The 24,615-nt window shown below is 42.0% G+C and overlaps 1 protein-coding gene across 3 annotated transcripts in view; it reads left to right on the forward strand.

Annotated features, from left to right (window-relative positions):
* PDE8A (phosphodiesterase 8A) overlaps positions 1-24,615 on the forward strand; it is a 271,484-nt gene that overhangs the window by 212,906 nt on the left and 33,963 nt on the right. For all 3 annotated transcript variants that reach the window (XM_083183993.1, XM_083183991.1, XM_083183992.1), the window contains exons 6-12: positions 7,603-7,691; positions 15,768-15,846; positions 18,263-18,400; positions 19,483-19,571; positions 20,765-20,816; positions 20,904-20,946; positions 23,836-23,913. In XM_083183993.1, the coding sequence (XP_083040119.1) occupies positions 7,603-7,691; positions 15,768-15,846; positions 18,263-18,400; positions 19,483-19,571; positions 20,765-20,816; positions 20,904-20,946; positions 23,836-23,913 (568 nt within the window). The remainder of the gene's footprint in view (positions 1-7,602; positions 7,692-15,767; positions 15,847-18,262; positions 18,401-19,482; positions 19,572-20,764; positions 20,817-20,903; positions 20,947-23,835; positions 23,914-24,615) is intronic.

A 24,615-nucleotide genomic window follows, 5' to 3' on the forward strand; every position in this document is an offset into this window, starting at 1 on the left:
CTAAAAGTTAGGAACCCCCCCACAAGTGACCCCATTTTGCAAACTACACCCCTCAGGGAATTCATCTAGGGGTATAATGTACATTTCAAACCCCCAGGGGTTTCACCAATTGTGGTACAACTGGGCAGTGAAAATGAAAAATTACATTTTTTACACAAAAATGCAGTTCTGGCTCAAAATTTTTCATTTTCACAAGGAATGAAGGAGACAAAGCACCCCAAAATCTGTGCCCCAATTTCTCCCGAGTACGGCAATGCCTCACATGTGACCAAAAAATACCATTTGGGTGCATGGCAGGACTCAGAAGGGAAGGAGTGATTTTTGTATTTTGCAGCTCAGATTCTGGTGGAATTTTGGTGGGTGCTATGTCGCATTAGCAAGACCCCCAAAGCACCAATACAGTGGAAGCCCCCACAAGTGACCCCATTTTGCAAACTACACCCCTCAGGGAATTCATCTAGGGGTATAGTGTACATTTTAACCCCCAGGGGTTTCACCAATTTTGATACAACTGGGCTGTGCAAATGAAAAATTACATTTTTTTACACAAAAATGCAGTTCTGGCTCAAAATTTTTCATTTTCACAAGGAATGAAGGAGACAAAGCACCCCAAAATCTGTGCCCCAATTTCTCCCGAGTATGGCAATGCCTCACATGTGACCAAAAAATACCATTTGGGTGCATGGCAGGACTCAGAAGGGAAGGAGTGATTTTTGTATTTTGCAGCTCAGATTCTGGTGGAATTTTGGTGGGTGCTATGTCGCATTAGCAAGACCCCCGAAGCACCAATACAGTGGAAGCCCCCCACAAGTGACCCCATTTTGCAAACTACACCCCTCAGGGAATTCATCTAGGGGTATAATGTACATTTCAAACCCCCAGGGGTTTCACTAATTGTGGTACAACTGGGCAGTGAAAATGAAAAATTAAATTTTTTACACAAAAATGCAGTTCTGGCTCAAAATTTTTCATTTTCACAAGGAATGAAGGAGACAAAGCACCCCAAAATCTGTGCCCCAATTTCTCCCGAGTACGGCAATGCCTCACATGTGACCAAAAAATACCATTTGGGTGCATGGCAGGACTCAGAAGGGAAGGAGTGATTTTTGTATTTTGCAGCTCAGATTCTGGTGGAATTTTGGTGGGTGCTATGTCGCATTTGCAAGACCCCCAAAGCACCAATACAGTGGAAGCCCCCCACAAGTGACCCCATTTTGCAAACTACACCCCTCTGGGAATTCATCTAGGGGTATAATGTACATTTCAAACCCCCAGGGGTTTCACCAATTGTGGTACAACTGGGCAGTGAAAATGAAAAATAAATTTTTTTACACAAAAATGCAGTTCTGGCTCAAAATTTTTCATTTTCACAAGGAATGAAGGAGACAAAGCACCCCAAAATCTGTGCCCCAATTTCTCCCGAGTACGGCAATGCCTCACATGTGACCAAAAAATACCATTTGGGTGCATGGCAGGACTCAGAAGGGAAGGAGTGATTTTTGGATTTTGCAGCTCAGATTCTGGTGGAATTTTGGTGGGTGCTATGTCGCATTAGCAAGACCCCCAAAGCACCAATACAGTGGAAGCCCCCCACAAGTGACCCCATTTTGCAAACTACACCCCTCAGGGAATTCATCTAGGGGTATAGTGTACATTTCAAACCCCCAGGGGTTTCACCAATTTTGATACAACTGGGCTGTGCAAATGAAAAATTACATTTTTTTACACAAAAATGCAGTTCTGGCTCAAAATTTTTCATTTTCACAAGGAATGAAGGAGACAAAGCACCCCAAAATCTGTGCCCCAATTTCTCCCGAGTACGGCAATGCCTCACATGTGACCAAAAAATACCATTTGGGTGCATGGCAGGACTCAGAAGGGAAGGAGTGATTTTTGTATTTTGCAGCTCAGATTCTGGTGGAATTTTGGTGGGTGCTATGTCGCATTAGCAAGACCCCCAAAGCACCAATACAGTGGAAGCCCCCCACAAGTGACCCCATTTTGCAAACTACACCCCTCTGGGAATTCATCTAGGGGTATAATGTACATTTCAAACCCCCAGGGGTTTCACCAATTGTGGTACAACTGGGCAGTGAAAATGAAAAATTAAATTTTTTACACAAAAATGCAGTTCTGGCTCAAAATTTTTCATTTTCACAAGGAATGAAGGAGACAAAGCACCCCAAAATCTGTGCCCCAATTTCTCCCGAGTACGGCAATGCTTCATGTGTGACCAAAAAATGGCAGGACTCAGAAGGGAAGGAGTGATATTTGGATTTTGCAGCACAGATTCTGGTGGAATGTTGGTGGGTGCTATGTCGCATTAGCAAGACCCCCAAAGCACCAATACAGTGGAACCCCCCCACAAGTGACCCCATTTTGCAAACTACACCCCTCAGGGAATTCATCTAGGGGTATAGTGTACATTTCAAACCCCCAGGGGTTTCACCAATTTTGATACAACTGGGCTGTGCAAATGAAAAATTACATTTTTTTACACAAAAATGCAGTTCTGGCTCAAAATTTTTCATTTTCATAAGGTATGAAGGAGAAAAAGCACCCCAAAATCTGTGCCCCAATTTCTCCCGAGTACGGCAATGCTTCATGTGTGACCAAAAAATGGCAGGACTCAGAAGGGAAGGAGTGATATTTGGATTTTGCAGCACAGATTCTGGTGGAATTTTGGTGGGTGCTATGTCGCATTAGCAAGACCCCCAAAGCACCAATACAGCGGAACCCCCCCCACAAGTGACCCCATTTTGCAAAATACACCCCTCAGGGAATTCATCTAGGGGTATAGTGTACATTTCAAACCCCCAGGGGTTTCACCAATTTAGATACAACTGGGCTGTGCAAATAAAAAATTACATTTTTTTACACAAAAATGCAGTTCTGGCTCAAAATTTTTCATTTTCATAAGGTATGAAGGAGAAAAAGCACCCCAAAATCTGTGCCCCAATTTCTCCCGAGTACGGCAATGCCTCACATGTGACCAAAAAATACCAGTTGGGTGCATGGCAGGACTCAGAAGGGAAGGAGTGATTTTTGGATTTTGCGGCTCAGATTCTGGTGGAATGAATGGTGGGTGCTATGTGGCATTAGCAAGACCCCCGAAGCACGGTGAAATGATGAACCTAATAATCCATAGATGTGTGGTATATTTTAAAACACTCCTTTATACATAGGCCGGGTTTGTCGGGGCAAGTGTCACACTGGAAAATAGTTTGCTTTCTTATTCCCTTTTTATAACAAACTTTGCACCTTTTTTGTGTCCTGCCCTTTTTTCCAGTGGAGGGGATTTCATCAGGAAAATGCTGCCCTGGTACAATACGGGGGCCAGTACTAGAAGTACTGGGGCCCTCTGCCTGCTGGTTCCCAAATATTAGGCTCTTTATGACTTCCTCTTGAAAGTGCATAAATGTCCCCCTCTGGCTGGTAGAACGGAATAGCACGTAAGCGTTATACAGTGCCATCTGGATGATATACACGGCCAGCTTCTTGTACCAGATTTTTGTTTTCCGCAGGGCACTGTACGGCTTCAGTACCTGATCTGAAAGATCCACTCCGCCCATGTACTTATTGTAATCCAGGATACAATTAGGTTTTGAGGTGTGGGTACTGGTACCTCGTACAGGGACGGAGGTGGTACTGTCTCCGTGAATTGTTGTCAGTATAAGGACATCCCTCTTGTCCTTATATTTGACCAACAACATATTTTCGGTGGATTGTGCCCTGCTTTCACCCCTTCTCATTACTTGGGCAATGTGCGTTTTTGGGAGGCCTCTTTGGTTCTTGCGCACAGTACCGCAAGCTGCTGTACCTCTTGAACCAAGGGCCTTAAACAGGGGGATGCTGGTGTAAAAGTTATCCACATAGAGGTGATAACCTTTATCCAGGAAGGGGTGCACTAAATCCCAGACAATTTTTCCACTAACACCTACGAGGGAGGGGGGGCATTCTGGCGGTTCAATTCTTGAATCCTTCCCTTCATATACCCTAAACCTGTGAGTGTACCCTGAGGTGCTTTCACACAGCTTATACATTTTTATGCCATACCTTGCCCTCTTACTGGGAAGGTACTGGCGGAATTTAACCCTTCCTTTAAAATGTATAAGGGACTTGTCTATGCAAATGAATTTATCTGGGATGTACATCTCTGGAAATTTGGCACTGAAATGATCAATGACCGGCCTGACTTTGAATAGCCGGTCAAAGGTGGGATCATCTCTGGGTGGGCACTGTGCATTATCGTTGTAATGCAAAAATTTAAGGATTAACTCAAAACGAGTCCGGGTCATGGCCATACGGTAAAGTGGGGTGCTGTACAGAACATCTGTACTCCAATATTGCCTAATTTCTGGCTTTTTTACTATGCCCATATGAAACACCAGACCCCAAAACGTCATCATCTCTACTGCATCTACAGGGGTCCACCTAGCAAATGATGACGTGGGGTTTTGAGCAATAAACTGCTGGGCATATAAATTAGTTTGGTCCACCATTAAATTTATAAAATCATCAGAGAAAAATAATTTGAAAAAGTCAATTTCTCTGAGACCTGTGGAATCAAATTGGATTCCTGGGATGGCCAAAAACTCAGGAACCTGGGGCTCAAAATTGTCTGGTGGTGGGGTCCATACGAGATCAATTATTGGGGGGGGGGGGTCTCAGCTGCTCTACGGGGGCGTCTTTAAGGGGGTCCCTCATCACTAGAGGAGGAAGAGGAGCTTAAGATGAATCCTTCAAATTCCCCGCTTGCCTCACTGGCTGTGTCAGAGTCAGAGGCAAGCATGGCATATGCCTCCTCCGCTGAATACATTCTTCTGGATGACTGGGATGACATTTGGGATGACATTTGGGATGCCATTTTTATTTTTGTGTTTCTGGTAGTGAAATGTTTCAACACGTGTATAGTGTAGGGGGGTACAAACTTTATTTCAACACGGGGGGTATGTAGTGTGTAGTGTGTATGTAGTGCAGAAAAAAAAAATACTTTATACAGGAATTTGATCACAATAAAAAAAAAAAAAAATTGAAGGGGTTAAAAAAAAAAAAAAGGTCCTGCGCCAAAAATTGAGCACAGATGTTAGTCAGTAACGTCCGTCACTGAACAGCGCTCAAAGGCAACATGAATTTGATAAAAAAAAAATAGATCAACCCTGTGCCGAAAAAGCTGATCAGTGATGTACGTCACTGATCAGCGCACAGTGGCCACAGGACACCCACAAAATCACAGTGTGTGTAAAAAAAAAAATTAAAAAAAGACCCCACAGCACCCTCAAAAAAAAAAAAAAAAAGGTGATCAGTGATGCGACACTGATTACCAGTGAGGGGCAGCAGGTGCACAACCTTTGGTGCAACTGACAGTGCAACTGGCAGCAACTGACAGGTATATATATAAAAAAAAAACCCTGCACCCCCAAAAAGTTGCTGATCAGCAAAGATATACTGATCAGCACAAAAGGGGGGGTAGCAGACACAAAATATAGCACTCTCTGTCACTCTCTGTCACTATCTCTCTCTATCTCTCACTATCTATCACTCTATGACACTGCAGCAGCAGCACTGACAGTTATATATATATAAAAAAACCCTGCACCCCCAAAAAGGGGGGGTAGCAGACACAAAATATAGCACTCTCTATCACTCTCTGTCACTATCTCTCTCTATCTCTCACTATCTATCACTCTATGACACTGCAGCAGCAGCACTGACAGTTATATATATAAAAAAAAACCTGCACCCCCAAAAAGGGGGGGTAGCAGACACAAAATATAGCACTCTCTATCACTATCTCTCTCTATCTCTCTATCTCTCACTATCTATCACTATCTATCACTCTATGACACTGCAGCAGCAGCACTGACAGTTATATATATAAAAAAAAAACCCTGCACCCCCAAAAAGGGGGGGTAGCAGACACAAAATATAGCACACTCTGTCACTATCTCTCTCTATCTCTCTCTATCTCTCTCTATCTATCTATCTATAACTCTATCACACTGCAGCAGCAGCAGGAAGTCACAAGAAGTCAGATCCAGGAAGCATCCAGCACGCTACAAGCAGTGATCAGGTGATCAGGTAAGTATTTTGCAAGGATCAGGTCAGTATATCACGGCAGATAGGTACGGTGACCGCACTGCACGCAATTCCAGACCGGAATGGCGTCTGCAGTGCAGTCACCGTTAGTTTAAATCACCCTCCATGGCTGTGATTGGTCCGTCGGTCCGGCGAACCAATCACGGCCTTTGGGGGCGGGTTGGGTGAGGTGGGGTGACACCAGTGTCACCCTTACACCCCGTGGTGATTGGTGCTGTACTTTACAGCACCAATCACCACCGATCCCTGTGTCACCGGCGAACGTTATTCGCCGGTACACAGAAAACGCTGTAATTGGCTGTTCACATTTGAACAGCCAATCACAGCGATCACCGACGGGGGGGAGGCATCGCCACCCCCCCTGGGCATGCAGGGACATGTCTGCTGTCAGGGACAGCAGACATGTTTAAACTGTCACCGCGTCTATAGACGCGGTGACAGTTAAATGGCATGACGTACATTTATGCCATGTGTCGGGAAGTACATCCCGGCCATGACGTAAATGTACGTCAAATGTCGGGAAGGGGTTAAAGCCCCCATATCTGTCTCGTTGTGATTACCTGTCCACAGTGCCTCTGAAGCAGTGTCAGACTGGGACATAAAGGGCCCACCGAGGGAATGTAGTGGTAGGGATTCATGTTTAGGGGGGGGGAGGCAACCACCACCACCACATTGGTTTGCTATATATATTGACCATATATGACAAGTAGACACTCAGTTCCAACATTTTTCTCATTTTATTTCCACATTATCAGGGTTTTTTTGTAACATGCAATAAGTTCCATGACGTTTATCATCTTTGACATCCTTGTGCCACTCAAACACACGTCCACATGACATATAATCAGGGCAAAAATTCAGTGCACATTTTTTTAAAATTTAATGAAAAAGTTAGCATGTTGTTCTACATTTAAATAAGCATTTTTACCATGCAAGGGAAAACACAACTTCATCAAATGCTGTTTGACGGCAAACTGTGCGAGTGGGCTGAAACTTGCAAACCATTTTGGTGTAGTCCAAGAACAATGGTTTCCCACTCCTTTTTAATTGACACAATATTGTTTACAGTGTATAAGCACAGTCTCGTTATGTAATGGTTATTGAATAAACATGGTTCTGTATTTAAAGGTTTACTGATGATCTAAGAGATTACTTTTATCATTTTGTCCATTTAATGTCTTTTGTAAAGGGAAATTATTTTTCTCAAACAGAATTTATAATTTATTATGCTACTCGTGGATTTCTTGCTCGTTAGCCAATCCTACCCGGGTCCCCCAAGGCAGTCCGGTGAAATGTTGCTATACCAGTTATGCTTATTTATAAATACAGTATGTGCTAGCGTGACAGGAGGTGGCACAGCGTTTTATTCCGCATCTAGTGCTGCCTATTGCCCTTTTTGTTGGCAACACTGTTCTGCCAGAAAGAATCTGTGGACACAATGTATAGTACATAATAAATCTGGATTAACGCAATAATTAACCGGTGTTTTCCTTTCACTTTCAGAGGTATGTGGAGAACTCCAATATCATGGCCTGTTACAATGAGCTTATTCAGTTAGAATATGGAGAAGTGCGTGCACAATTTAAATTAAGGTAAGACTGTGAAGTGTATTGTGCATTTATATTGAGGATGGAGCCATTAGCACAGTATAGAAATACAAACAATTTCATACATGGAGATAGACAAATGAAAAACATGATCCGAAGCGTGAGTATATAGAAAATAATGGATATAATGAATGTGGGTATATAAAGAAAGAATATAACAATAATACAGCTCATATTAATAAGAAATAGCATGACCACTATGAGGGAGAGATGGGATGAACAATGACTGTGGAGCCAACAATCAGACTAGTGACTGAAGGCAAAACAATTGGCGCGTCGGCCAACACTTGCCTTGTTGCGTACTATAATTACTATAATTACTATTTATAACATGATTTTTTTTGCTAAGCTTCTCTACATATGCTTATCTGCCCACAGCTTTTACAGGAAAGTACTCCCCATGCAATAACAGCTATTATATACCGTAATTACTTGCCATAAATTGGATAGGAGAAAAACTGCTTTATTTATTATTTATTAACAGTTTCTTACATAACATTCTAACATATTTCATAGCGCTTTACAGAGAATATTTGAACATTCACATCAGTCCCTGCCCCAGTGGAGCTTACAATCTATATTCCCTACCACATGTACACGCACACTCATTTATTCTAGGGTTAATTTGTTGGGAGCCAGTTAGCCTACCAGTATATTTTTGAATTGTGGGAGCAAACCTGAGTACCTGGAGGAAACCCACGCAAGCATGGGGAGAATATAGAAACTCCACACAGTTAGGGCCATGGTGGAAATCAAACCCATGACATCAGTGCTGTGAGGCAGTAATGCTAACCATTACACCATCCGTACTGCCCCAAACTTATGTACTTTATTCCTGGCTCACCATGGTATTGATTTATGAAGCTCACTGAATGTACACCAAGAACCTCCTTGATTTTGCATTGGTGCACCATCTCTCTGCTCTCTTGTGTACATAACAAGACATGTGCTAAGTGTAAGGAGAGGTGGAAACCGGTCTTTGTGCATCATCATGTCAAACCCGACTATTACTGCCTTTACAAACCATTTAACTGAATGCCAACTTTTTAATGAATTGCAACCTACTTTCACTTAATTGATAGTAAAAACTAATCATTAACCATTAGGGACATTGGGGCAGTCTTTATTACATTTGGCTTTTTTTGGTGCAAAGGAAGATATTTATTCCTTTGTCCTTATAGAATACTAGGTGATTCATTGCGCCCTAGGGGCACTCTTTACACTGTCGTTTCGGGCTCCGCCCCTTTTATTGTGTGAAATAAGTTGTAATGAAATTGGGCTTGAAGAGAATATATGTGAGTAGAGAGGTGGATGGGTGTGTGCTATAGATAGTGGCGGTGCATTGCATTGGGTGGGTGAGGGTTAGGTGCAAGAGTGTGATGGGTGGTGGAAGGTGCTTTGGGGTAGGGTGTGTGTGGGTTGCGGGTATATATGGGGTGGGTGAGTAGCAGGTAGTGTTGCGTTGGTTGGATGAGGGTGGGGTGCAAGGGTGGGATATGCGAGTTAAGGTGTGGGTGGGGGAGGAATGGGTGCTTGTGTACTGTGGACGGGGGATGGTTGGGTGCACATGCAGCAGTGCAGACATTGCAAGTTGGCCTTGAAGAGAATATTTGTCAGTACAGAGGTGGCTGGAGTGGTGTTGTGGATGGTTGAGGTGCAGGCAGGGTGGTGTTGCGGGTTGGGATATGTTAGGTGGGTGAGGGTCGGGTGCAACGGTGGGATGGCTGGTGTAAGGTGCTTGGGGTTGGGGGTGGATGGGTGAGTGAGGAGTGCGGGGATCCACAGGGTGGGTGAGTTGCAGGTGGTGTTAGGATGGGTGGGGCAAGGTGTTTTGTGGTCGGATTTGTGGTGCATGTGTATTGCTGGTGGGATATTGTTGGGCTTACATGCAGCAGTGTAGAGGGCAGCCCGCCCCCAAACAGTCCCCTACTGGCTAACCTTAAGGCCCCCATACATTATGCAACTTCTCCATAACTCCCCCTCTGCCTTGCTCCTTTAGTATCCCCCCCAGCACTCCCCCTCCATCCTGCTCCTTTAGTATCCCCCCCAGCACTCCCCCTCCATCCTGCTCCTCCAGTACCCCCTTCCAGCACTTTCTCTGTTTTTGCTCCTTCATTACTCTCCTCCAGCACTTCCCCTCACCCTGCTGCTTCAGTACCCTCGTTCAGCACTTCCCCTCCCCCTGCTCCTTCAGTACCCTCCTACAGCACTTCCTCTCAACCTGGTCCTTTAGTACCACCCCCCCCCCCTTCAGCACTTCCCCTCCACCTGGTCCTTTAGTACCCTCCTTCAGCACTTCCCCTCCTCCAGCACTTCCGCACCCACTGCTCCTTCAGTATCCCCCTTTAGCACTTCCACTCCCCCTGCTCCTTCAGTACCCTCCTTCAGCATTTAACCTTCCCCTCCCCCTGCCCCTTCAGTACCCCCTTTCAGCACTTCCCCACCCCTTGCTCATTTAGTACCCTGCTCCAGCACTTCCCCTCCTCCTTCAGCCCCCCCCCCTCCAGCACTCCTCCTGCTCCTTCATGACCCCCTGCCAGCACCCCCCCCCCCTGCACCTTCAGTACCCCCACCAGCACTCCATCTTCAGTGTTCTCCTCCACCTAGCAATCTGACTGTCCCCCCAAAGAATGCCCCTCAGTGGCAGCAGCAGCAATAAAATTACCTTTACTTTGCTGTGATTTCAGTTGGTGATCCATATAAGCAGCTCTCACTGTTATTGACTTCCTTCCTCCCTGCAGTAGCACACACCCACACTGCTCTTCCAGGGAACACACATACGTTGACTGCTGTCACTCAGTGAGTTGAGGAGCTGAAGGATGCAGAGCTGGCCAGCTGCTCCAATAGTATGGGGTGTTTGTGCTACATGGAGGCACGCCCCTAATCGGAGCAGGGTCACACCTCCAGCAGCGACATCAGTGGATGTCGGTATGTGTTCCCGCGTAAATAGTAGTTGTGCGGAGGGGTGGGTGACCGCTAATGTTTGTGGGGATGTGTGCAGGGGATGTTTGCACATGATGGGTCACTTCTTTGGTGCCCTGCAGCAGCTATATTGTGTGTGATGAGTCTGTGAGTGTGTGTACGACTCCGCCCAGCGTTATACACACACTCACAGACTGACAGTTCTGGGCAAATATATAAGAGATATCCAAAGGCAGGATAAATCATTCCATGGTCGGTGACCATCTAATGATTTCTCCTGCTAGCGGACGCATGCGAGGGGATGTGTTAGCGAACACATCCCCTTGCATGGAACCGAGAGGATTCTGCAGTAGGGGGGGGGCATCCAGCAGAGCGGCATTTCAGTGCTTAGCAAGCCTTACAGAATCACCCCCTAGGTGCACATCTTTTTTACTTGATATGGGATTTTATCCTTCCCTTCCCATCACCGGATGTCATCTGCCCGTCCAATTCCTTGTGAATGCCCACGCACATCTGTTACCTCAGAGTAACCTTAGATGTGCATGTGCCTTCCACATCATTTAATGGTCGCCGACCATCGAAAGATGTGGGTGTTCCCACGAATTGATGTTTATGTTAAACATCCATTCCCAGCACATGCGTACAAACACGGTGTGTGGGGGGGTCGCGGGGGGCGTGCGTATCGGCATTCGCAAGGCGGCAGCTGCTGGCCTCGCGACGCTTGCGAATCAACCAGAATGAGGTCCTAAGAGCGCAAAGGAAGATGAGTTCCCAGAAACTGCTGTTATTGTATCTGTTGCCCCTGTGCGAGGACATGGCATAACTTTTCTCTAGCAGGGGTAGGCATCGTGGCTCTCCAGTACACTGTATATTTACTACAGTTCCTATGTGCTGTGCCAGCTCTGCGGCTGGTCTGCTGTTTACAAAGTTCAGAATCTGAGTTATTTTGTCCTTTCATAAATAAACCAATTTGTAGTCTTCTTATTATGTGTCAGTGAAATGAGTATAAAGTAGTAACACTTTATTTAGCTGCTGTTTAAATATACATTTTATCCTGACTTGTGAAAACACTTTTTCTTCTTAGGCAGAGTTTCCCAAATTTGATCCTCAAGTCACCCTAAGGTTCCAGGTTTTAAGTATATACATGCTTGGCCACAGGTGAATTAATTAGTACCTCAGTCCATTTGATTTAACCATATGTACTGAGACATGAAGATATTTACATTTTGCACTGTTCGGTGCATTGAGAACTGAGTTTGGAAACCACTGTACTAAGGGGTAAATTTACTAAGCGGCAGCATGCAAGAGCTACTGCTTCTCACCGTTTTTAAGCAGTAAATGTATAACAGCAGTACTCTCTCATGCCTAAACCCTTCAGAAGATGCAAACCATCGCTTCATGTTATCGCAAGAGTTGTACGTTGCGTCACCTACTGTATGTGCCTTCCATACTTAGAATGCATGCTCATGTACAATCAGATAAATATGAAGCTTTAGAACTTCATTTGTGACTTAAGGCCACATGTCTTCAGTGAAGTCTACCCAATGTCCTAATCAGAGCATTTAAATTAATTGCTAACACCCATTGGGGTCCACAATACATTTCAATAGTGTATGTAGCCAGGAATCTAGAAAGGGATTCTGCGCATCGATGGGTGGGGGGCTGTCTGCACACTCCTATGGTATACTCCTATGGTACCACCATGGTCTATAACTTGAACCCACCCTTAGCAACTCCATTATTCTTTGTCTGCAGCATTTAATACTACACCCACACTTTAACCCAGTTGTACCCAAACTGTGTGCTTAGGCACCCTGGGGGCCACAAGTCTCTTGTAGGGGTGCCTCAGGTTGGTGGTCCAGGTCCAAATCAAATAATTTATGGTCAAAATGACAGAAAACCAGTGGTAATGGCTGCCAATCATAAAGTGTGTTGACAATGAGATGCACATTTATCAATAAAACTTTTATCCTAGGGGTGCTGTGATAAAAATGTTGATAATCTAGGGTGCCGTGATTCTAAAATGTCTGGGAACCACTACTTTATCCTCATCTACTAATATCTGCTGCTCATCGCCTGCAGAGCAGAAAATAAATTGGGCATACATCGTTCAAATGAAGCATCCACGAGAAAAAATCCTTTTCACTTACTATTACGCACACGCTAATACTCTCTGAGTATGTAATCTGACAGACTTCAGACAAACACCGGGCCGTTATCACACGGTACATGTAGCAGGCAGCGCTGTCTCTCATCCACAAGATGGCTCACAAGTTACAGAATGCCACAGCAAACAGGGACCACAGCACAGTCAAGTGTTATGGGTTTGTGCATATGGAAATATTGGTTGTTGGTTATGTTTGATGAATAGCCTACAAGTCCTGGTATTCACAGGACAGTCCTCTTTCTTCTACTATCGTTTTGGAAATCACATTGCATACTTTATCAGAATTGAGCTTCATAATGCACCCTACTTATCATATCTGTGATACCCTTCATTGGTTTGCTTTACTCGCATTTTATTTGTTTTCTATTATGTACCACTCAAAGTGAAGAGTAGCATTTATGTCTGCCACATGGTTGTTTCGATTTGTAACCTAAAATATTTTGGGAGATCTATCTCTCTTTCGTAGCTCATGATAAAAATGGGGAGATCCTGGAGCTTCGTATATGTTAGATACAGACATGTTCATCATTGTGAAATATACCTAATATTGTCGCAGATGTATTAAGCCTTAACAAGAGATAAATTCAAGGGTGATAAGGAGAGATAAACATCCAGCCAATCAGTTCCTTTTTTTCAAACACAGCCTGTAACATGGCAGTTGGCAGGTGATTGGCTGGGCGTTTATCTCTCCTTATCACATCTGCATTTATCTCTTGTTCAGGCTTAATACATCTGCCCCATAGTACGAAAAAAGGTACATGCATATTAATAGGCCATTTTCACTTGCCATTTTCACTTGCATTATCTTCTAGAAGGTACAAAAAAAATGAAAGAGTCGTTTCTGACTGGTTGCCCATAGCAACATCCCACGTGAAATACAACTCATATCTTAGTAAATTTCCCCCTCAGGGTTAAATAACAATGAAGCTGCGTCTTCTAATTGCTGTCTGCATTAGGCCCATAGATCAGCACAGCTGAACGGAAATATCTGTAACCACAGAATTCTGGGAAAACTATTACGCTAAATGAATGAATGAAAATGTTGTTGTGGAGCCAATAGAAACATACAGTTTTTTCTACATTTGATTTTCATTGAAATCTTCAGCAGCATAGTAGAGGAAATGTTTCTGATGTGTTCTCAAAAATCTGATGGTACTCAGCAATTCAGCCCCTTTCTGTCTGGCATATGTGTCCTATAATGAGCAGAACGTTAGGTTTGTATTGCAAAACAGAAGCCAGGGCTGTCAAAGTGTATCCTTCTATCTGTAACTGCTGAGAACACATATGATTTACAGGGTTCATCATTCTTTTGAAACTTGTTATAGTGCCAATCATTTACATGGCAAAACAGGTTGGTTTTGCCTTGTAAATGAATGCCACTTTAAAAATACATCTATTCTCATAAGAACTCCCGCACCTTCGGTTTCTTGCACCTATTACATTTACGCACACACTTTATTTTATACTTTTTTCTGTATCATATTCTCTCCTCTTGTTACCGGTTAGCTTGACATTGCTGTTTCATTTAAACACTAGATCTGAAATGATCTATTCTTCCGCTAATGGAGGCAGATTAGGAGGGGTATTGGTGGCCCCGGGATTGGTGGACCTGGACCAATTCAAATTATTTATGGTCAATTTAATAGGCTAAACTAGGGCTGGTGGTTTCCAATTATAAAATGTGGGCAGACGGAGACCAATCTTGTCCCTCATAACCTAACTGAATCTAAGGATGACATTTAATTACAATTTATTTCAATTTACTTTATTTAATATTTTTTTCAAAAGTCTCAATTAGAAACTTTTCGCATAGGGGTGCATTAAGCATTTGTGGAAAGTATTATACCATGAAGTAAGCAAATAAATGTGATAAATGCCAAAGGTTAGGGCAGTCATTTCCCTGTGACTTGTGAGGTGGGTCAAAGGCCCACACGGATTTTGTGTGCAGCTCGAGGATATTTGAAATGAATGAGAGGGTCCTCTTTTCAATAATAAAAATTACAGGACACAGAGCAGTAGCCCTGGGACATCCCTCTCAATAAATAATAATGTATATATAGGTTTTAAATATAAAAATATGTCCAATAAAGATGTAATTGTTCATGTCATTTTCTCTAAAAAGTAAAAATGTGTTCAATGATCTGTGGACATGTATTTTTGATGTTGTATTGATGGGAAAGAGGTTTCTGAACTTGCAGATGATAGTTGCAAGGGTTTGTTGTAATCTTTTACAAACTTGTGTTGACACACTTTAAAACCACTATACAGACATTTTAATTTAAACTGAAATAGCCTAAACACGTTTTCCTGCTGAAATACACATGCTGGCTATCATTCTTAAATATTTTATAAAAGTTTGAAGAAAATTTTTTTTTTACTCCATTTAGTGGCCCATAAGCAATGTATTGTAACCAGCTAACAGCCGTGTACACTGTCCTGACATCTTATAAGCCACGTTGGGGTAGATGTATTAAGCCTTAACAAGAGATAAATGCAAGGGTGATAAGGAGAGATAAACGTCCAGCCAATCATGGGTAATAATCTCACTCGGGGCTGTCCTATAAACCCCAATAATCTGGCTATTAGGAAAGGCAGGCAAAGCATATTCCCATAAAGCTGCCGCATTTATAGCTAAAACGGGGTATCGGCTTTGCGAATACACACAGGTTTGTATGGTTTTGTGCAAAGCGGGTCTTTGAATTGGACAATCCAAAAGGGTAGCCCGATAAAAAACAACAGCAGCATATCGGGAACACAAGCTTCCAATGTTTTAGAATACCCCCCTATAAATCATTTTACTCACTGAATATACATAAGACTGCTGTAGTTTTCTCAATTCTGTAGAAGCCAAGTGGGTGAACTCTATTACACTTCCGTATTACTACGCGTTCATATATTGGGATTGTGAAAGATATATGATGAACACATGTCTTTTTCAACCACATTGACTGTGAAACTTTGTTTATTTTAAGGGCTTGTAATTCACTATTTACTACACTAGAGAAGAGTCAAGAAGCCATTGAAATTACAAACGAGGATCACAAAATACAGGTACAGTTAGATAAACAGTAGCAACTGCAAAGCTTAATGGCAATAAATTACTGCTTGCATTGTGTTGTGTACAATACTGATAGACAACCTCGGTTCCTTAGCTTGGTACTCCAGAGACTGCATGACATACTTGTTGTTCTAAACAGTTGCTGGAGATACACAGGTTTGATGTATGTGGTAAAAAAGTCTCATATTTGGTTAATGTGCTGCACAGAGGTGTTGCACATGAAATATGTTAGTCATGTTGGCTGCGGAGGACGTAGAAAGAAAGCTGCTGTGTGAGACAATTATTGGATTATTGGTGATTTGTATAAGATACTATTACTATTTCTGTACAACTAATAATTACCTAGTTTAGAAGCAGTGACGTGCAGTCAGGATAGACAAGGTAGGCAGAGCCTCACCTGTCATACGGTACTCCAGTATATCCAGAGTTCTGACTACAAAATTATATTTATCAATTAGATATAGGGTCATGGTTATATTTAGGATAACAAATTAATATACTGCTGCAACTTTGTATAATGCCCACATGCACCATTGGGTTCATGTGCAGAAAAGTGCCTGAGATTAAACAGAGAAGAAAAAATATAAAAAATATATTATGTTCCTATAGAGTATAATCCACCGATGTTGGTGAGTATTTTCTTTCAAAAACATATGGATTTTTCTGCGGTTCTTAAATGGAGTGAACTCAATGTTGCGGTGTTCATAAAAAAAATATTAAAGGTAATGTACATAGTGTGATACCTTTTCATTAACAAACAATAAACATAAAATATGCATGAATTTCTTCCACAATATATAAGACGATAACATCCACAAAAGTAAATATAAAGACAATTACCAGCTGTGGGGAAGAACTGGCAACGGACAGTTGTTAATTAGCATTTAAACACCTTTCAGCAATATTGTTGTACATTGAATAATTAGTATGTCAAAAGAATAGCAACATCCTCAAAGGCATGTATATAGGATAATTACCAGAATGTAGTAAATAAACTGGCACCGGACAGTTCTTTTGGATGTTCTAAATTCGCATGGTCAACAAGTAGCATCCTGAGCTGATGTCCTGGTGGTCAATGATAAAGATGTTTGTATCCTGTATAAATGCCAGAGGTATTTAAACTCCAACTGGGATACTTGACAAACGTCATCTCCATAGTCTTGATACAGACCCAGGAAGGGTCAAAAACACATCGGTGGTTGTGGACTCTCCGGCATTTATACAGGATACCAGCATTTTTCTCTTTGACCACCAGGACGTTAACCGGGAATGCCACTCGGTGACCATGCAAATTTAAAACTTCCAAAAGAACTGTCCATTGACAGGTTTTTTTTCATGCTGGTAATTATCCTATACAGTATACATGCCTTTGAGGATGTTGCTAGTCTTCTGACATACTAATCGTTTGATGTACAACATATTGCTGGAAGTTGATTCATATGCTAATGAAGAACTGTCCATAGTCAGTTCTTACTGACAGCTGGTTATTGCCCGAATATCCACTTTTGTGGATGTTTTCGTCTTAAATATTGTGGATGAAATGTATTTCTATTTTATTGTTTGTTAATTAAATGGTATCGCACCATATACCTTTCATATTTCTGCTATGAACACCAGGACATTGAGCCCACTCTACTAACCAGTTCATCCTCAACCATTTATCTCACTTCGTCACTGCTTAGACGTGTCTGAGGGGCAGATTATTATGCCTTATAAAGTGGAGAGTGATGAAGAGAGATAAAGTATCAGCTGATCACTGTCATTTCTCACTGTTGGCTGATTCGTTATATCTCTTTATAACCAGGGCTATTTTTGTGCAGGCTCCAGCAGGAACTGTGGCCCTTATTCTAGTTCACTCTTTCTGACAAAATATTTCTTAGATGGACAAAACCATGTGCACTGCAGGTGAGGCAGGTGTAAAACCCCACCCAAATCTAATTATGTCTGCACAAGTAACACCTGCCTCACCTGCAGTGCACATGGTTTTGTCCATCTAAGAAATATTTTGTCAGAAAGAGTAACCTAGAATAAGGGCCACAGTTCCTGCTGGAGCCTGCACAAAAATAGCCCTGTTTATAACTCTCAACTTCATCACTTTTTAATACAATTGGGACTGAGTGAACTATCAGTAGTGGTCAGGTTACTGGTGATCTGCCCTGCACTCAATGCTGTGTCACTAAAAAACCTGCATGTATTGCATTATAGTTGTAGGTCATTTAAGACGACAGTTTTCAAATCTTATTTTCAGGAACTTTTGGAATTTCATCATTAGAAAAAAAAATGTCAGGATCCCTATTTTACACAAATCACACCACCCATTTTTATTGAATAATAAACTGATTTTAATTATAAGAACTGTTATTACCATTATAAGCATAATGTTAAATGTTATCTATGTTCTCATTGCAGTATGTGAATCCTGCTTTTGAAAGTATGATGGGTTATCAGAAGGATGAACTATATGGAAAAGAATTAATTGAAGTGCCTAATAATGAAAAAAAATCTGATTTCATAGATAATATTAATTCTTGTATTAAAACAGGAAAGGTGAGTGAAAATGTATGTTCAAATTACAAAACTATCAGATTATTAGCCCAATCTTTCTGGTTGGTGCAAAAATCTGGTAATGTATGGGAGCAAATGACAACCAATCATTTTGCTCCAAAATGGCTAAAAATCATGGTTTGAATAGAATAGAATTCCTTTATTCATCTCACAATGGAGAAATTTGCAATTGTTACAGAAAGGTTCAAAGTACAGATAAGAGTAAAATAGCATAATAAGTAAAATGGATAAATTAATTAAAGCAAACGGATTTAACCAGTGTGTCTAAATGTCCATTTTTGTCTGTTTTCCAGTATTTGAGAGCAAATGGTCAATTATCATTTGTTCCCACACATTACCAGATTTTCAATCCAACCAGAAAGATTTGACAGATAATCTTATAGTATGTATCCAATTTAAGTAGTGCTATTGGCTCTTTATTTTGATCTGCAGTTAATACATTATCAATGAAAACAAGCTTTATATACCAAGTTATCACACAAAAGAATATTATAATACTACACTGTTTCTCTGTGGAAGATAACGTACATTTTTAGCAACATTCAGTTGTTTTGAACAAATTTGTCAAAACATGTCGGCAATGTTTCCTATCTTACTGAAAACATTTAGCATTCAGTAAAATACTGAATCATTTTATAAAAGATTCTCAGTAATATTAAAACTATAGGAATTACATATTTAGGATTTATATGTGACAGCATTAGTGTTAATGATTCAGTCATGGGTAAAACAAAAAAACACTTGTCAATTTATTTATTGTTACTTAACCCTTGGAGTGCCAACATTGCTGTGACAGGTGTGCATAATATCTGCAAAAATTCCGGTGTCACTCACAGTGACTTTTCTTTCTTTGGTGCGAGGTTTAACAAAACTTCAATGAGTTAACTTCAGATCATTTGCCAGCAACAACTAAAGTTATTCATATTCTTCGACTACGACCCTGGCATTTTTGGAGGCTATTTTTCACATCTGTCACAGCAGCATTGGCACTCAAAGGGTTAAATATAGCCCATAGGCACCAGGATAAGCACTCCCTGATCATATTTTATCCATATTTCCCTCAGGAATGGGAAGGTGTTTACTATGCCAAAAACAAAAATGGTGATAATATCCAGCAAAATGTAAAGATAATTCCTGTTTTTGGACATCGAGGGTAAGTAATGAAGCAATGTAAATAGTATAGTAGCTTAGGGAAGTGGACAGGAATTTTATATACAGTACAGTATACTGATGTCCGTGTGCAACTGAAACACTGCCATCTGCTGACATCGAATGAAACTACATTTTTTTCACTTGCACACATACAGAAACACAGAGGCAATCGCAAGGTAGCAGACTAGCTTTCCAAGCTTTTGCTACGAGTGGGCTTTAGCTAGTTATGTAATAAAACACCTGTTCGTGCAGCAGCAACACCAACCATACTGAGACTAGGCTGACCCATCTTAGCACCTAAGTGTATACCTTTGTCTTTCACATGACATAATATTATAGGCAGCAGTAATGCTTACTGGGGTCATTCTAGGACATTGCAAACGTATACCTGTCACACTACAGAAGCACAGTATATTTTATAATAAAGTGTCCTTTATATGCCAATATTACAGGATTCCATTCCTTTTTGTATATGGTAGTGGTATAAATGAGAACTTGCCAGTATGTATTTAGGGCCAGATGTATCAAGCTTCAAAAGTGATAAAATGGAGAGTGATAAACAGCCAGCCAATCAGCTCCTACCTGCCATGTCAAAGGCTGGGTTTGAAAAATAACAGCTGATTGGCTGGCTGTTTATCACTCTCCATGTTATCCACTATTGAAGCTTGATACATCTGGCCCTTAGTCTTAATACTTTTATTGATTTAATTAATAGTAAATTGGCATACCTCCCAACTTTCTGGTGGCCGCAGGAGGGTCATTCGCATGGCTGCCCCCCTGAACTTAAGGTGCATGGCCTTGCGGGAAGTGCCATGATCCCATCCCCATTTTTAGCAATGTGGGGGAAAAGCCCAACTCTCTGTGGGCTGCTGGCATGCCCCTGTCCCTCTCTCTGGGTGATACTGAGGCCCGTGAGTGGGACTGCGGGACAGTCCCTGAAAAATGGGACTGTCCCACCAAAATCAGCACAGTTGGGAGGTATAAATGAATAGTGAATAGTTAATCTAATTGTATTATTTCTACAAGTCCCCTTGTGCCTCTGATTGTTTCAGTATCCAACTTTCAATATGTGAAATGATAATTTGCCTATGTGTAGGTTTTGCCCGATAGCTATGAGCGTGTGCATGTATACAGTACAGTAGCTGTATCTTTGCCACTTAGATGTGCAGATTTAAAGTATTCTCTTTCTTACAGTAAGATCAGACACTATGTGTCTATTAGCCGGCCGTGTACTGACAATAATAAGGTATGTAAGCTGCGCTGTGACACATATACTATTCATAGCCATTATTGTCTGTAAGGTTAAAGACTGATTATTGACATTTCCTTTCAGGTAGAAAAACAATGTGAGCGGGTTCAGGCTGAGTCTCAAACAGGTTTGTCTTTCTGGTAATAGGATTAACATGTTTTATTTTGACATTGTTGTAACATCCTTCTTATATACTGTATGCCTATTTATATACTGTATTCCGACCTGATCGCACAGCTGTTACTATGCACAATCCCTGCTATGAGGTATATGCCGTTCCGCAGGAGTGAAATCCCGCCCTGTGCAAGCCTGCTTGAGAAAATATCACAGCCCTCCGATTAGCTGCAAATCCATTTGCAAGCTATTCAACCATCAAATGATTTATCCATGGTGTGCAGTCTGTACGTAGCCCAGAACTTACTCGCTGGCTGTGAAACAAACAGGCTGATTGGGGCTGGAGCTGACATGGCACGACTTCCCCTCAAACGCTTGGGCACGCCTGCCTCCCCACAAACGCTGCTTTCTGTGAATCTCCTTGCACACGTCCAGTGACCGAAATTTAGCAGGCTTTTATTGCAGGATGGCCCCGCACATGCTTACTTCGGGCCCTACGCATGCGCAATCTACCGATAGTCACCCGGCCTGCATTTTCGCAGCCTTGTGGTCAGGTCTGAATTAGGTACCTATGTCCAGTAAGAAATGTTTAGGAGGGAATTTCATTAGCTGCGATAACGCAGTCATTTACTGCATATGGACTTTTCGCAGACATCGACAAATACAGTGCAGCAGCCAGCTTACCTCCAATTTGCATACTCCCGAAATTCAAGGTATCCGATTGCAAATTCACAAAAATGGACTACTTGCGATAAATCTTGCCGTCAGAACCAGAGAAAAGTGTAGGAGAAAGTGGGAATCTACCTGTATGCCAATAGGAGAAAGTGGGAATCTTCCTGTATACCAATAGGAGAAAGTGGGGAATCTACCTGTATGCCAATAGGAGAAAGTGGGGAATCTACCTGTATGCCAATAGGAGAAAGTGGGGAATCTACCTGTATGCCAATAGGAGAAAGTGGGGAATCTACCTGTATGCCAATAGGAGAAAGTGGGGAATCTACCTGTATGCCAATAGGAGAAAGTGGGGAATCTACCTGTATGCCAATAGGAGAAAGTGGGGAATCTACCTGTATGCCAATAGGAGAAAGTGGGGAATCTACCTGTATGCCAATAGGAGAAAGTGGGGAATCTACTTGTATACCAATAGGAGAAAGTGGGAATCTTCCTGTATACCAATAGGAGAAAGTGGGGAATCTACCTGTATGCCAATAGGAGAAAGTGGGGAATCTACCTGTATGCCAATAGGAGAAAGTGGGGAATCTACCTGTATGCCAATAGGAGAAAGTGGGGAATCTACCTGTATGCCAATAGGAGAAAGTGGGGAATCTACCTGTATGCCAATAGGAGAAAGTGGGGAATCTACCTGTATGCCAATAGGAGAAAGTGGGGAATCTACTTGTATACCAATAGGAGAAAGTGGGGAATCTACCTGTATGCCAATAGGAGAAAGTGGGGAATCTACCTGTATGCCAATAGGAGAAAGTGGGGAATCTTCCTGTATACCAATAGGAGAAAGTGGGAATCTTCCTGTATACCAATAGGAGAAAGTGGGGAATCTTCCTGTATACCAATAGGAGAAAGTGGGAATCTTCCTGTATACCAATAGGAGAAAGTGGGGAATCTACCTGTATGCCAATAGGAGAAAGTGGGGAATCTACCTGTATGCCAATAGGAGAAAGTGGGGAATCTACTTGTATGCCAAAATGAGATAGAAAAAGAGTATAGAATTCTATTAGTGGTCATGATGTAAAGTTCTGAGGTACTTACATTGGATCAGATGGATATTATATGCATTTTTTGTTAAATGCAAAAATTCTGGAAAGAAAAATAAGTGTTCACATTAAACTGGTACATTTTTCGGAGCCCTGTGAACAGGTATGTGTTGCCCCTCCAGAGTGAAATTCCACCCCATGCAAGCCTGCAAATATCCCAGGCCTGTGAATAGCCGCAAAGATGTTCACCATCAAATGATTTTGCCACTGTGTACAGTCTGTGAGTAGCTCAGGACTTACTTGGTGGCTGTGATAGAAACCGGCTAATCGGGGTCAGAGCTTACATCGCATATCTTCCCTCCAAACGCCCGGACACACCTACATTTTCCTGACACTCCCAGAAAACTTCCGGTTACCACACCCAAACGCAGACTTCCTGTCAATCATCTTGCAAAATATTGTTATTTTATTTTGCATGCAGGGTAAATATGCAGCCCTTACAGTACAGTTTGGATATGAGTTTGTACACACCATTCTTAAGTCTTAGGGGGGAATTCAGTTAGCCTGAGGAATTTCAATTAGCCATGGAGTAAGCATGCCGGCAGCACTTTTTTCTTTTCTTTTCTTGGATTGGATTTTTTTTTTATTCAAGTGTAAACCTCAAACCCCCAGTTATGGGGTTAACGGGTGCAGTGACCCTGCTAACACATAAAATCTGAACTTTACATGGATTCTGTGTGTTAACACTTATTAAAATGTCAAAGGTTCCCAAATGCTGTCCTCAAGGTACACCCACAGTTCAGGTTTTAAAGATATCTGTGGTTTAGCATTCAGTCACCCAGGGATGAGCATGGATATAATTAAAACTTGGAGCCTGATTCTCTTTTAGAAGGTGCTAAATAAATAAGTAGATTCTGATTGGTTGCCCATAGCAACATCCCATGGGAAATAGAACTCCCATCTTAGTAAATTTTCCCCGATGTGTCAAAACTTCCATATGGTACCTTTCATTTGTTAAAATTGTATCCCTCTGTAGTGTTTCTGCATATTGCTTCAGTGTGCAATGCAATGTCTATCTAGCCTGTGACCAGCACGGTGGTGCATTATGGGTTTGAGACATTGAGATGCTAAAGGTTGTTTAGCTGGAAACTGATAACAGGATTCACACAAACATATTCCTCTTCCCACAGATATCCAGAGTTGCAGACACAAGGACAGGCGGAAAGGTTCCTTAGATGTCAGGTCAACCACCTCCCGAGGAAGTGATGGTATGTACATTTTTATAGAAGTGGCAATAAAAAGACTTTAACCCTTTATTTTAAATCCATTAGCTTTAACAATGATGCAGCTACAGTATGTACGTTTTATGTATGGATGTATTTTACAATGGCTTTATTTCTAATCATTAACTTTTTACCTTTTTTTTTTTTCTATGTTGGTATGTACAGTAAGGCACCCATGAAGTGCATGCCATGGAAGAGACATGGGCGACCTTTGATAAAACTGATATTGATAAGGTTGTACAACCAGTTTGATTCTAGACCTGATTCAAATATAGCCAAAAATGTAATGCTGCATCCATCAGATCTGAAGGAGAGACATAATGGAGATGGCTCAGTTAGAGAGACGCCTCCTTTATGAAACTGTAGTTCCAGCACTGCGACCAATGTTGCAAGCTGGCGTCCCAACATTGCGGCCTTCGATCCACACAAATGGCCAGCTGAATAAGCTTCAGCTTACTCGGTTATCTGATAGAAGTGGGGGCTTTGAGGCTAGGAAGTCTGTGCCCGTAACACAAAGACCCCTGGCACCCCCTCCCAAAAATGGGGAACCTGCAATCTTGTTTTTGGGAACGCAGATCTAACAACCCCCACAATAATGCTGTCTACCAATCAGATCAATAGATGGGAAGTGCTGCCAAGATTGCAAGGCCTATTCTGCGCATACACAGCTGCAGATACCGATGATCA

Source organism: Crinia signifera, chromosome 4 (genome assembly GCF_055691185.1).
Source record: "Crinia signifera chromosome 4, ASM5569118v1, whole genome shotgun sequence".
Classification (NCBI taxonomy): Eukaryota; Metazoa; Chordata; class Amphibia; order Anura; family Myobatrachidae; genus Crinia; species Crinia signifera.